This window comes from Podarcis pityusensis (genome assembly GCF_964106645.2).
Source record: "Podarcis pityusensis genome assembly, chromosome: 16".
Classification (NCBI taxonomy): domain Eukaryota; kingdom Metazoa; phylum Chordata; class Lepidosauria; order Squamata; family Lacertidae; genus Podarcis; species Podarcis pityusensis.
This window is the reverse complement of record NC_138041.1, coordinates 27,861,801-27,874,240: the sequence shown is the minus strand read 5'-3', so window position 1 is coordinate 27,874,240 and position 12,440 is coordinate 27,861,801. Positions and strand designations below refer to the sequence as shown.

The 12,440-nt window shown below is 45.0% G+C and overlaps 2 protein-coding genes across 23 annotated transcripts in view; both read right to left on the bottom strand.

Moving 5' to 3' along the window:
- Positions 1–12,440, bottom strand: part of LOC308465386 (immunoglobulin lambda-1 light chain-like) — a 151,460-nt gene that overhangs the window by 73,957 nt on the left and 65,063 nt on the right. The gene's annotated exons all lie outside the window — the stretch shown is intronic.
- Positions 1–12,440, bottom strand: part of LOC308465380 (immunoglobulin lambda-1 light chain-like) — a 157,515-nt gene that overhangs the window by 103,776 nt on the left and 41,299 nt on the right. Inside the window, exons 1-2 of one of the 19 annotated variants that reach the window (XM_080985328.1) lie at positions 11,624–11,780; positions 11,153–11,464 (exon numbers count right to left, since the gene is read on the bottom strand). The exons of 14 other annotated variants lie outside the window; for them this stretch is intronic. In XM_080985328.1, coding sequence (XP_080841454.1) covers positions 11,153–11,464; positions 11,624–11,669 — 358 coding nt within the window. In that variant the 5' untranslated portion in view covers positions 11,670–11,780. Of the gene's footprint in view, positions 1–11,152; positions 11,465–11,623; positions 11,781–12,440 lie in introns of those variants that run through there. 4 more of the 19 variants (XM_080985314.1, XM_080985331.1, XM_080985323.1 and 1 more) reach the window with 4 other exon arrangements.

Sequence of the window (12,440 nt, the reverse complement as noted above, 5' to 3'; positions counted from 1 at the left end):
AATTTTTTAAATTTTGTTTAGTCAGTCTTATGCATTCACATTCCCCTTGCTTTCCCCACCAGGAAGAAAGGGTGTGTTCAACTTTGGTTGTGTGAAGTTGTGCTTGAAAACAACATTCACGGGAGGTCCTGCTTTGTATTGTTGTGGAAGGATCATAGTTTATTGCCAGTGAACACACACATGTATATTGTAAATGTGTGAATCTGTTTATTCTTCTACATAGTTCATACTCATTTTGATACAGCTATGCGGTGTCGCACATATCAGTTTAGATGCTAATTCCTTTTGGAAACCTGGAATATATATTTTGTATAACGTTACACATATAACAATGTATATAATAATACATTGGCTCCCCATCTGTGGGATGCTCTCCCCAGGGAAGTTTGCCTGGCGCCTTCATTACACACCTTTTGGCGCCAGGCAGAAACGTTCCTTTTTTACCAGGCCTTTGGTTGATCTGATTTACTTCCTATGCCCTTTTAAAATGTGGGGTTTTTTTGTGGGGGAGGGGAGCTATTGGGTGGTTGCTTTTACTTTTATTATGTATTTTGTGGTTTTATATCTTGATTTTATTCTGTGAACCTCCCAGAGACCCCTAGGTATAGGGTGGTATATAAATTTAATAAATAATAATAATAATAACCTCACAATGGTAACAAGCTGCTCAATAATAGATCAAACGACTTGAGAGACGATAGGATCTTCCACTATGGTGGCATTTAAGCGATGGACGGGAAGCTACCTGTCAGATATGCTGAGGTTTGCAAGATTCCGGCATTCAGCAGTTAGATGAACTCCAACGTCCCATCCAGAAGGTACTCAAAAATGATAAATTTTGCCAGTACAGTGGTACCTCGGGTTAATAACTTAATTCGTTCCGGAGGTTCGTTCTTAACCTGAAACTGTTCTTAACCTGAGGTACCACTTTAGCTAATGGGGCCTCCCACTGCTGCCACGCCGCCACCGTGCGATTTCTGTTCTTATCCTGAAGCAAAGTTCTTAACCCGAGGTACTATTTCTGGGTTAGCGGAGTCTGTAACCTGATGCGTCTGTAACCCAAGGATACCACTGTATTATACACCCCGATCATTCATGGCCTGTTGGCGGTTCCCTAAATAAAACCAAAAGGACACAAAGACAATAGATCAGGCTTCCTCAAACACGGCCCTCCAGATGTTTGAAGACTACAATTCCCATTATCCCTGACCACTGCTAGCTAGGGATCGTGGGAGTCGTAGGCCAAAAACATATGGAGGGCCGAGTTTGCGGAAGTCTGCAATAGATAGTACTGAAAACTATCAAAGCAGTCAAAACCCAGACAACATCAGAAAGCCAGTAAATAGCATTCAAAACCAACAAGGGGGATCATAGGAGCCAACTCCTAGGGGCTGAAATCCCTTTGCCCTCCCTCCAAGAAAATGTTTGATGGGGCTGCCTCTCCCCCCCCCCCAGTTGATGGGCATTGCCATTCAAATGGTGCTGTGTGGGTCGTGTCCTGTGATCAGCGTTGTGGGGCAGGGCTTACTTGTCTCTCCCCCCTAAGAATATTTTATTCAGGTTGACGCCCCTGAGGAGAATACACTTTAGCCAGGAGGTTGGAAATTGCAAATAAACAGTGTTCTCAGAAGTGGAAGTTCTTGGCCTTCCTGATTTCTGATTCTTCCGGTCATTTTAACGATTTCAGCACGATCCATCAACTTGATCTGTCATTCTTCTCTGGTATAAGCCAGCTCCTGAGCGATCCTTGTTTGCAAAGTCTAGGGGAAGTGTGTGAGAGAGTTTTTTGTATCAGTTCCCCATTAGATTGTACCACCGTGGAACACGTTACTGCCTGTCACCCAGTCAGCACAGTAATAAACCGCCTCGTCTTCAGCCTGGACATTGGAGATGGTTAAATAGTAAGTGTTCCCAGAGGTGGAGGCAGCGAACCGATCAGGGATCCCGTCTCCCCGGGTGCTGGTAGCATAGAACACAAAACGGGGAGCTTGTCCCAATTTCTGTTGATACCAGCTATAAGCATACAAGCTGCCACTACTTCTAGAGCAGGAGAGTTTGACAGTTTGACCCAGGAGCACAGACTCAGAGGCAGGCTGGATCAATGTTGTCTGTGATGTGACGCCTTTGCAGAAAGAAAAGTCAAATACCAGCACATGAATCAGTTCCAGTGTTCTCAAATATTAGGAAAGACTATAGCTTTCTTGCTGGTACATGCATCATTTTCTGCGCCCTCAGATTTCAGAAAATTATTATCTTCTTGTGAAAAGTAACAGAAGTGAAGTCAAATAATACGTTACGTCTCCACAAACATACCTGAACAGTAAGTGAGACATGTGACAAGAACAAGGATCCAGGCCATGGTGAATGTCAAAAGGAGGGTGGATCCCACAAACAGATCTCTAGTCTGGTGGCACCTCCCTACCACCCTCTTAAATCACCTGGGAAATGAGGCACGAGCAATTATGCAAATACCTCGACACCCGTTGGCCTTGCTAGAAAGAATATGAGGAAATACAGGGAACATCCAGCAGATGACCACAGAACAGATTTAGCATGAAGGGGGTGTTTTCACAGAAGATTGAAGCTTCTATGTATTGCTTAGGTCATGATTGGGGAGCTGTAGAACCAGGGGCTGAATATGGCCTCCCAAAATTATTATTATTATTATTATTATTATTATTATTATTATTACCCACCCATCTGGCTGGGCTGCCCCAGCCACTCTGGGCAGCTAACAGTTTACATAAAGACATAGTAAAATGTCAAACATAAATTTCCCATTGCAGGGCTGCCTTCAGAAGTCCTCTGATAGTTGTGTAGTTCTTTATCTCTTTGACATCTGATGGGAGGGCATTCCAGAGGCAGGGTGCCACTGTCAAGAAGGCCCTCTGCCTGGTTCCCTGTAACCTCACTTCTCGCAGTGAGGGAACCAGCAGAAGACCCTCGGAGGAAGACCTCAGTGTCCGGGCTGAGCAATGGAAGGTGGAGAAGCTCCTTCAGATATTTCCTTTTGTGGCTCTCAGGAGGTGCTCAGAACATGCCTCTTCAGGCCACATGTCTCACTTTCATGGTCCTGTGGCCCCCAATGATTCTGCCTGGCTTGAACATATCCCTGAATGTTGATGATGCTTAATAATAATAATAATAATAATAATAATATGCAAACGTATTTAAGCACTCCTTGTTGAAAGAAGCCAACCCACCACCCTCCTTTCTCAGATTCAGGGACTCACAACAAAGGTGGAAATTAAGAAATAAAATCAGCTCCCAAACTCTGAAGCTTTGTCCAGGTTGCAATGGAAACTTCTCTCCCTTGCAAACTATGATTACGGGGGGTGGGGGTGGGGGTGGGGGGGTGGAGTGGCTCATCAGCACTGCTCCTCATGCAAATGTCTCCTAAGCGAGTCGTCAGGCATAAGAAAAAACATTCTGACGCTTCGCTTCACCCCAACAGTTCAGTTTTTGTAACAATTTTCCGTTTTGTAATATAATTCACTTTAAAAAAAACAAAACGGGTATGTGGCCCAACATTGTCCCCTGGAGGTTAAAGCCAGAACCGTAGACACCACAAAACGCCTGCATCACATTTCAAAGCAAAATACTGAAATCACAATCTAGTCGGTCTTAGTTACAGGTAGGTAGCCGTGTTGGTCTGCCATAGTCAAAACAAAATAAAAAAATTCCTTCCAGTAGCACCTTAGAGACCAACTGAGTTTCTTATTGGTATGAGCTTTCATGTGCATGAAGAATCTGAAGAAGTGTGGATTTCCAAGGTATGACTGTATTTTTTATTATTATTATTTTGAGAAAACGCAAGCCGAATACTCACCCACTAATCCAAGATGAAATGATTATTTAATTAAGGATTTTCTTCATAGCTGTAATTTCAGCAGTGCTCTTCTAAGGTTGAATTTGAATTTATGACATTCCAAATGAAGTTTACATAATAAATTCCAGTTTTCAAGGAATCCCACTCTGCCCGCTTTGGATCCTTCTTGCATCTTGCCAATATCTGTTAGCTTTCTAGTTTCAATTTTATTAATCCAAGACTTGGATTTCACAGCAAATTTTGATCTCAGTATTAGGGGAGTAATGCTAAGTAACAGCTTCTCTCTGTTACACCTTTTCCCACTCTTTGGTTCAGTTTTCCACATGTTGACACAACAAGAAGAAGAAGAAGAAGAAGAAGAAGAAGAAGAAGAAGAAGAAGAAGAAGAAGAAGAAGAAGAAGGACACTGACAAACTGGAACGTGTCCAGAGGAGGGCAACCAAAATGGTCAAAGGCCTGGAAACGATGCCTTATGAGGAACCGCTAAGGGAGCTGGGCATGTTTAGCCTGGAGAAGAGGAGGTTAAGGGGTGATATGATAGCCATGTTCAAATATATAAAAGGATGTCACATAGAGGAGGGAGAAAGGTTGTTTTCTGCTGCTCCAGAGAAGCGGACACGGAGCAATGGATCCAAACTACAAGAAAGAAGATTCCACCTAAACATTAGGAAGAACTTCCTGACAGTAAGAGCTGTTTGACAGTGGAATTTGCTGCCATGGAGTGTGGTGGAGTCTCCTTCTTTGGAGTTCTTTAAGTAGAGGCTTGACAACCATATGTCAGGAGTGCTCTGATGGTGTTTCCTGCTTGGCAGGGGGTTGGACTCGATGGCCCTTGTGGTCTCTTCCAATTCTATGATTCTATGATTCTATGATCGAAGAAGAAGAAGAAGAAGAAGAAGAAGAAGAAGAAGAAGAAGAAGAAGAAGAAGGCAAAGTCCTTATTAATGCTTTTAGTTCATTTTCTCCACAGATATATAATTTTGCCTTATATTCATGTTTCTGTACAACAATTTTCCCCGGGGTCAAAAGGAAAGCACTTCAGAAGGACATTTTCCTGCCCTTGCCATGGAGAAGATCTTGTAATAATAATAATAATAATAATAATAATAATTTATTTATACCCAGCGGCGTAGCGTGGGTTATCAGCACCCGGGGCAAGGCAAGTAATTTGCGCCCCCTAACCCGGGGCAAGGCAAGTACAGTAATTTACTCTCCCAAGCAGCAGCAGCAGGAGCGAGGCTTCTCTTTCCCCCGTGCTCTCCTGGAGCTGCCTCTTTTCTTTCCTTTTTTCCCTTTCTCCAAGGCTTTTCGCTTTCTCTCCTTAATTGATTCCTCCTCCACACCGCAGCGTTTCCTAGCTGCTTCCCCCCCCTTCCCCTATCTCTCCTCCTCGCTCTGCTTGCCTTGCCCTGCACCGGCAGCAGCAGGCGCAGCCAGACCCCCGCCAGCCAGCCCGCCCGCCCGCCCACCCGGCTTCCTCTCCTTTTTTTGCCCGCGGCAGAAGGCTTCGCTCTCCCCCTTCCGCGACCTCCTCGCCAAGCCGAGCGAGCGCGGGCTCCCTAACCCGTGGATTTTAGTAGGGGCAGAGAGCTGCTAGTGCGAGCGCGCCCCCCGCCCATGTTGCGCCCGGTGCGGCCGGCCCCCCTGGCACCCCCCACGCTACACCACTGTTTATACCCCACCCATCTAGCTGGGTTTCCATAGCCACTCTGGGCGGCTCCCAACGGAATATTAAAAACACGATAAAAAATCGGACCCAGGACATTCTGCATGCAAAACAGGTATTCTCCCCTGAGCTTTGGCCCTTCTAAGTCGGAAGTGGCTTTATTGCCAACAAGGCCAGTGAAAACATGAAGAGCATTGTTTATTGGGACATGTGTCAGATATTTAATGCAAGGTCATATCAACAATAGGATTCTTTAGTCTAAATAACTTGATAACTTTTAATGCATGTTCTTGTCGAAAACTAGCAAAACTCATTCACGGGCATCTATGCTCTTGAATGATTCAGGATTCTGCACTCATAAGAAAGAACAGAGAAGGTTTTTGTCTCAGTTCCCCATCAGATTATTTCACTGTGGAACGTCTGACTGCCAAGCTCGACGTCACAACAAAAATAAACTGCTTCATCTGCAGCCTCGATGTTAGAGATAGTTAATGAGCCAGAGTCAGAACCGGTGAAGCGAGCTGGGACCCCTTCTCCCCGGGTGCTGGATCCATACCACAGAAAACGGGGAGGCTGTCCAGGTTTCTGTTGATACCAGTGAATATCATCCCAGAGAGTACCACCATTTCTTGAGCAGGAGAGTGTAGCAGTTTGGCCCAGAGACACCGACTGGAAGGCAGGCTGAGTCAAACTGGGTTGTGAAGTGACACCTTTCATAAAAAAGAGAGAAAGGAACCATGACTTTGGTACATTTCCTATGCATTCAAATACCACAGAAGCTTTATCTCCCTCTAGCAGACCAAGTTTTGATGTTGCCCTACATGATGTGAGTCTTCCACGCTCTTACCTGAGCAGTAGCTGAGAAGTGACAGGAAAAGCAGCTCCCAGGCCATGGTAAGTCTCCTTTAGAGTCTGACTAAAGATCTAGATGGGATCTTCTTCCCCCTCTCTGAAATCCCCCGGAAATACCAAATGTCTCCTTCGCGCAGATTGGTTGTATGCTCATTGGTTCTGCAAGAGTGTCTTTATCTACTTGCTTCTCTCCGTGAAAAGCCAATGATCAAAGGAGAAATTTGCATGATGATGTTGAGGGCAGGCCTCACTCTGGCCAAGATAAAAATTAAGGGGTCATAGTGTTACCAAGTACAGTCATATCCCAGCTCCCAAACATCTTAGGAGTTGAATGTTCTGGTTCCCGAAGGACTGAAAACCGGAAGTGAGTGTTCCTGTTTTTGAACGGTCTTTAGGAAGCCAAATGTTTGATGGGGCTTCCAATTGGCTGCAGGAGCTTCCTGCAGCCAAAGCCACTTCAGACCCTAGGGAGGAGGTGGTGTTGCGGGCTTCCCGCCTCCAACACCCGTGCGGGGGCTGGCTCCCAGCTTCACGCGTACAGGGGGAATCCTCTGCCGCGTCATCCCCTCGTCAGCCTATCAGCTGGCTCAGGGGGCGTGGCTTCCCGCATTTAAGGCAAGCGCGGCAGAGGAGCTTCCTCTTTGCCGCCATTCAGCTTGGGAATTAGCCACCCACCCTCCCTTTAAGTTTCTCCTTTGACCTTGCTATGGACCTCGGTTGGTCACTGTTAAGGGGCCTGGTAGGAATTTTTCCACTTGGCAAATTGGCACCGGCCATTTGGTTTTTTCGCCTACCTCATAGCAAACGTCACAACTTTCCCGGTATTGGCGGTTAGGCATTGGCAGGGGTATTGTTATGCAAATGAAGTGGGGGGAAGGAAGCGCCATCACCTTCCCCAAGCAAAGGGTAGTCCGGTAAAGGACTCTGGGGGCGTGGCCCCGTCCGAAGCCTATGGAGGCCAGGGTCCAATGCCTAAGCCGATACCGCTCATCACCTGTAACCAATAAAGTTGTGGCCAATTTTTGCCCAATAACCTTCATTATTGTGTCTCGTGTCTTTATTTCTTCTGGTGGGAGGCGGGAACTCGCCACGCAATCAGAAGCCGCGCTTCGGAAGTCAAACATTTTGGAAGTCAAACAGACTTCCGGAATGGATTCTGTTTGATGTCCGAGGTACAACTGTACATAACTTAAGGGCAGATGATGCCCAGGGTTCATCACAGTAGAATGAGCAGAAGGTTCCCTAAATGTACCAGTTATGAAGTGGAGCAACACCCACTGCCATATAAAGACCCTCCCATCCCATTTAGTTCATTAAGTCCACAGCTGAAATTTTTCAGAACTCTGGGTGGGGGACATTGTTCAGATAGAGAACTACAAGCCCATCTGGATCATGTTCTGGATAATGAGGGAGGGGGGCTGAGGTGAAAGTGGGTGGAGCAACATCTAGTGATGTTACCTTTGTAGCATAGGCTGGTTTCTAGCTCTCATTCCCCTTTCTTATCAATTCAGACAATCTAGAAGTGTTGTCAGAATTCAAGGACACAATCCAGATGACCAGAAACATCCAAGGAGACCACATAGCAGAGGGGGTGAGTGATGTGGCCTGGATGGAGGGGTATGTCTTAAGATGGGCATGATCTGTGGCTATCTTGAAGGGTCATCTAGAAAGGCCTGGACATGGAGATGCAAAGTCATGGAGGGAAAGTTCCTTCCTATGTGGTGGACTTGTAAAAGGGAAAGAGAGTATTGGGAAATGATCCATAATGAATTGAAAAAAATGTTTCAAAGTACTCCCCACTCCACCCCACCCCCAGAGTCCTCTCTGTTGGGGATAATTCAGACTGAAATTCCCAGGTGTCAAAAAAGGTGATTTATGTATGCCACTATTGCGACCCGTGTTTTGTTAGCCCCCAAATGGAAAACAAGCGAAGTCCCAACCAAAGAAGAATGGCAACTTAAGTTGACAGAATATGCACAACTTGCAGACTTAACACATAGAAACAGAGAACAAGAAGAACATATATTCAGAGAAGATTGGAAAACATTTATTGAATATATGGGAAATAATTGTGTACAGCTGAAAACATTGGCAGCATTAAGATAAATTCAAGTGTTGATGGATGTAATAATGGAATACTGAATGGTTTAAGTTTATGTAAAATATGCAGGGATTTATGATATGTAAAATGAACCATGGAAAGAGAAGAGGGGAAGTCATTGCTATTTTAAGGATGTAAAAATGAGTACAGTGGTACCTCGGGTTAAGTACTTAATTGTTTCCGGAGGTCCATTCTTAACCTGAAACTGTTCTTAACCTGAAGCACCACTTTAGCTAATGGGGCCTCCTGCTGCTGCCGCGCCTCCGGAGCACAATTTCTGTTCTCACCCTGAAGCAAAGTTCTTGACCTGAAGCACTATTTTTGTGTTAGCGGAGTCTGTAACCTGAAGCGTATGTAACCTGAGGTACCACTGTATTTTAAAATGGAAAACAGAAAATTTAATAAAAATTATATACAAAAAGGAAAAAAAGACGCCTGAACTTTGCCCCCAGTTGTGGGAACTTACAAAGCTTTCCACAGCTTGAATCGTGGGTTAACTGGATGAGAGCGAGGTTATCGTTTGATTTCTGTGCCTGAATGAGTAGGAAAGACGGGGCAGTTGGCGGTGGAAACTTGAGCAGATATGTCCTTCCTGAGCATGTCCTCCTTCATTTGCTCCACAGGTGCAGGTGGTGCATGGGCTTTCTGTGACTGGTAAATTCTATGAGATATGGGGAAGTTGGTCCATCTTACAGGCCAAAAGTAGACAGCCAACATTCTACAGACAGTGGTACCTCAGGTTAAGTACTTTATTCATTCCGGAGGTCCGTTCTTAACCTGAAACTGTTCTTAACCTGAAGCACCACTTTAGATAATAGGGCCTCACGCTGCCGCCGTGTGATTTCTGTTCTCATCCTGAAGCAAAGTTCTTAACCCGAGGTACTATTTCTGGGTTAGCGGCGTCTGTAACCTGAAGCGTATGTAACCTGAGGTACCACTGTACAAGATTTGAGAAAATGTGTGTGGGGTGGTGGGGAGGACAAAGCCCCACCCTTTAATCAGAGCTGAATTCAGACGTGCAAGTTCTGTCAGGGTCTACGTCAGGTGCAAATGTGAATTCACATAGCCGCAAGTGAAGTTGAGCAAAGAATTCCCAGGAGTCCAGTTGCAGCAGCAGCAGCCTCCTTGAGACTTTTTCAGGTCGACCATTTTGTATCCGATAGCTTGTGAAGGTTGGATTTGCATGAACTGCAAAACCTCATTTAAACGGTGGTGTCAGAGACTGGACTGAAGAGGAGGAGGAGTGTCCCCTCCCCGCCTTCTCCTGTAGCTTCCAGAGAGAAGGAAGGCAGTCCTGATGTACAGCAGGGCTTGGAGGAAGATAACAGCTCAGAGATAGGCAGACAGCAGAGCTATGCAGAGTTAGGAGAAGGGGGAGGGGAGGCACAGCAGCTGGCTAACACGTCACTGGACAGCATAACCGACCCCCATTCTCCCAAAATGCGGCCTTCATTAAGGGTGCAAGAACAAAGAGCACAGAGACAATGGTCCAATGACAGACGCCGTAGGAACAGGTGTTGTTGCTGGAGGGGAGAGGCGGAGGAGCTCAGTGCAAACAACTCCATTATGGAGGAATGTCTGGAATTCTTTGTCCTTACCGCGATGACTGGATAAATCACATGTATAATAATGATAATAATAATAATAATAATAATAATAATAATAATAATAATAATAATTTATTATTTATACCCTGCCTCTGGGTGGCTTCCAACAGAATATTAAAATACAGTAGTCTATTAAACATTAAAAGCTTCCCTAGACAGGGCTACCTTCAGATGTCTTCTAAAAGTCAGATAGTTGCTTTTTTCTTTGACATCTGGTGGGAGCGTGTTCCACAGGGCAGGTGCCACTACCAAGAAGGCCCTCTGAAGGTTCCCTGTAACTTGGCTTCTCGCAGCGAGGGAACCGCCAGAAGGCCCTCGGCGTTCGACCTCAGTGTCTGGGCAGAACGATGGGGGTGGAGACGCTCCTTCAGGTATACTGGACCGAGACCGTTTAGGGCTTTAAAGGTCAGCACCAACACTTTGAATTGTGCTTGGAAACGTACTGGGATCCAATGTAAGAACTGGTTTGAGAGGTCAGGGGCCTTGTAACCACAGTTTTGACAAGGTCATGCCAAAATTATGGACCTCTGCGTAATGGTGGGATATGTCACTGTCTCAAGGCAAATCTTAAAAAATGTAGTATAAACACTGACAACTGGGAAAAACTGGCCTGCGAGCGCTCCAGTTGGAGAACAGCATTTACCAATGGTGTCCTGGGCTTTGAAGACACTCGAACTCAGGACGCAAGGGAGAAATGTGCTAAGAGGAAGGCACACTTGGCAAATCCACACTGTGATCAACTCCCGCACAGAAACCAATGCCCCCACTGTGGAAGGACGTGTGGATCCAGAATTGGCCTCCACAGTCACTTACAGACTCATTGTTAAAACCGTGTTTATGGAAGACAATCTTACTCAGCTACGAGTGATTGCCAAAGAAGAGAAGAAGAAGAAGAAGAAGAAGAAGAAGAGGAGGAGGAGGAGGAGGAGGTGAGGTCATTTCTGTAAAAGAATCCATCTGTTTAAATAACTTGATATTCTTGCCAAAAAGAAATAAAGTTCATTTGGACCAAACTCATCTCTTGCCTAATTCTGGTTTCTTTGCTTTTAGGGGAAGGAGAGAGAAAGTTTTTGTCTCAGTTCCCCATCAGATGGTACCACAGTGGAACTTCGGGGTACCGGTGCCTTCCCATGCAAAACAGTGATAAACTGCCTCATCTTCAGCCTGGACATTGGAGATGGTTAAATAGCCGGTATCCTCAGAGGGAGAAGCGGTGAACCTATCTGGGACCCCGTCTCCCCTGGTGCTGGGACCATACCATAGAAAACGAGGAGGCTGCCCAGGTTTCTGTTGACACCAGCCAAAGGTCTGCCAGCTCCCCTTATTCTTAGAGCAGGAGAGGGTCACAGTCTGACCCAGGGACACAGACTGGGATCCTAGCTGGGTCAATGCTGGCTGTGAAATAACACCTTTGTAAAAAAAGAGAAAAAGAAATGTATGATTCTCAATCCTCTCTGTTCTCACATATCACCTGAACTTTAAGGCACTATGATAAATAAACATTACAGATATGCTCCCCCCGCCCCCCCCGTTTAGGCCAACTTAAGTCTACTTCTTTTTGTGTTTACCTAAACAGTAACTGAGAAGAACCAGGAAAAACAGAGTCCAGGCCATGGTGAGCTCTCTAAAGCAAGGCGACTTTCTGAAGATTAACAGGCAACTGCTGGTGGTCCTGAGTCTTTCCTTTGCTAAAACTTCCCAGAGCTGGTGAAGGATCTCTTGATGCAAATCCAGGCGGTGCTCATTGGCTCTGTTAAAAAAGCCCTTGTCTGGAATAAATGATGCAGTAAGCAAAATACAATGGAACTGATTTGGATAAAGGTGATGTTTGCTTTTTAAAATGAGGAGGTTCTTGTCTTGTGAACTTGAGGTCAATTGACTAGGTCAATTTACCTCAAGGAAGCAGGATTGGGGCTGTAGTTCAAGGGATGAGGGGTGATGTGTGGATGCTGAAGATGTCGTCCCTGCATCTCAAATTAATTTTTAAAAAATCAAGCAGCACATGATGACAAAGGAGGGTGGTGGGTTGGCTTCTTTCAACAAGCAGTGTTTAAATAGGCTTGCAAGTTATCATCACCATCATTATTAATTTTATTATTCACAAACAGAAAGAAAATGAAAAACATAGTTACAATTCATAAACCATATTTTACCAAACCCAAACTCATATAGACTAATAAAGAACTATAATTTGCACCTGTCTGACTTCCATCCACCACAACTCGACATCCTTTACTGCATACTCTTATTTACATTGTGTCCTTATATTGTTCATTTTATATCTATTAGTAATTTTACCTTGAATTAGTTCCTCTTTGCATACTTATTCTATGCATATCAATATGTTTTCCTCAGAGCAGTGTTTTTTCATATATTCCTCAAAAC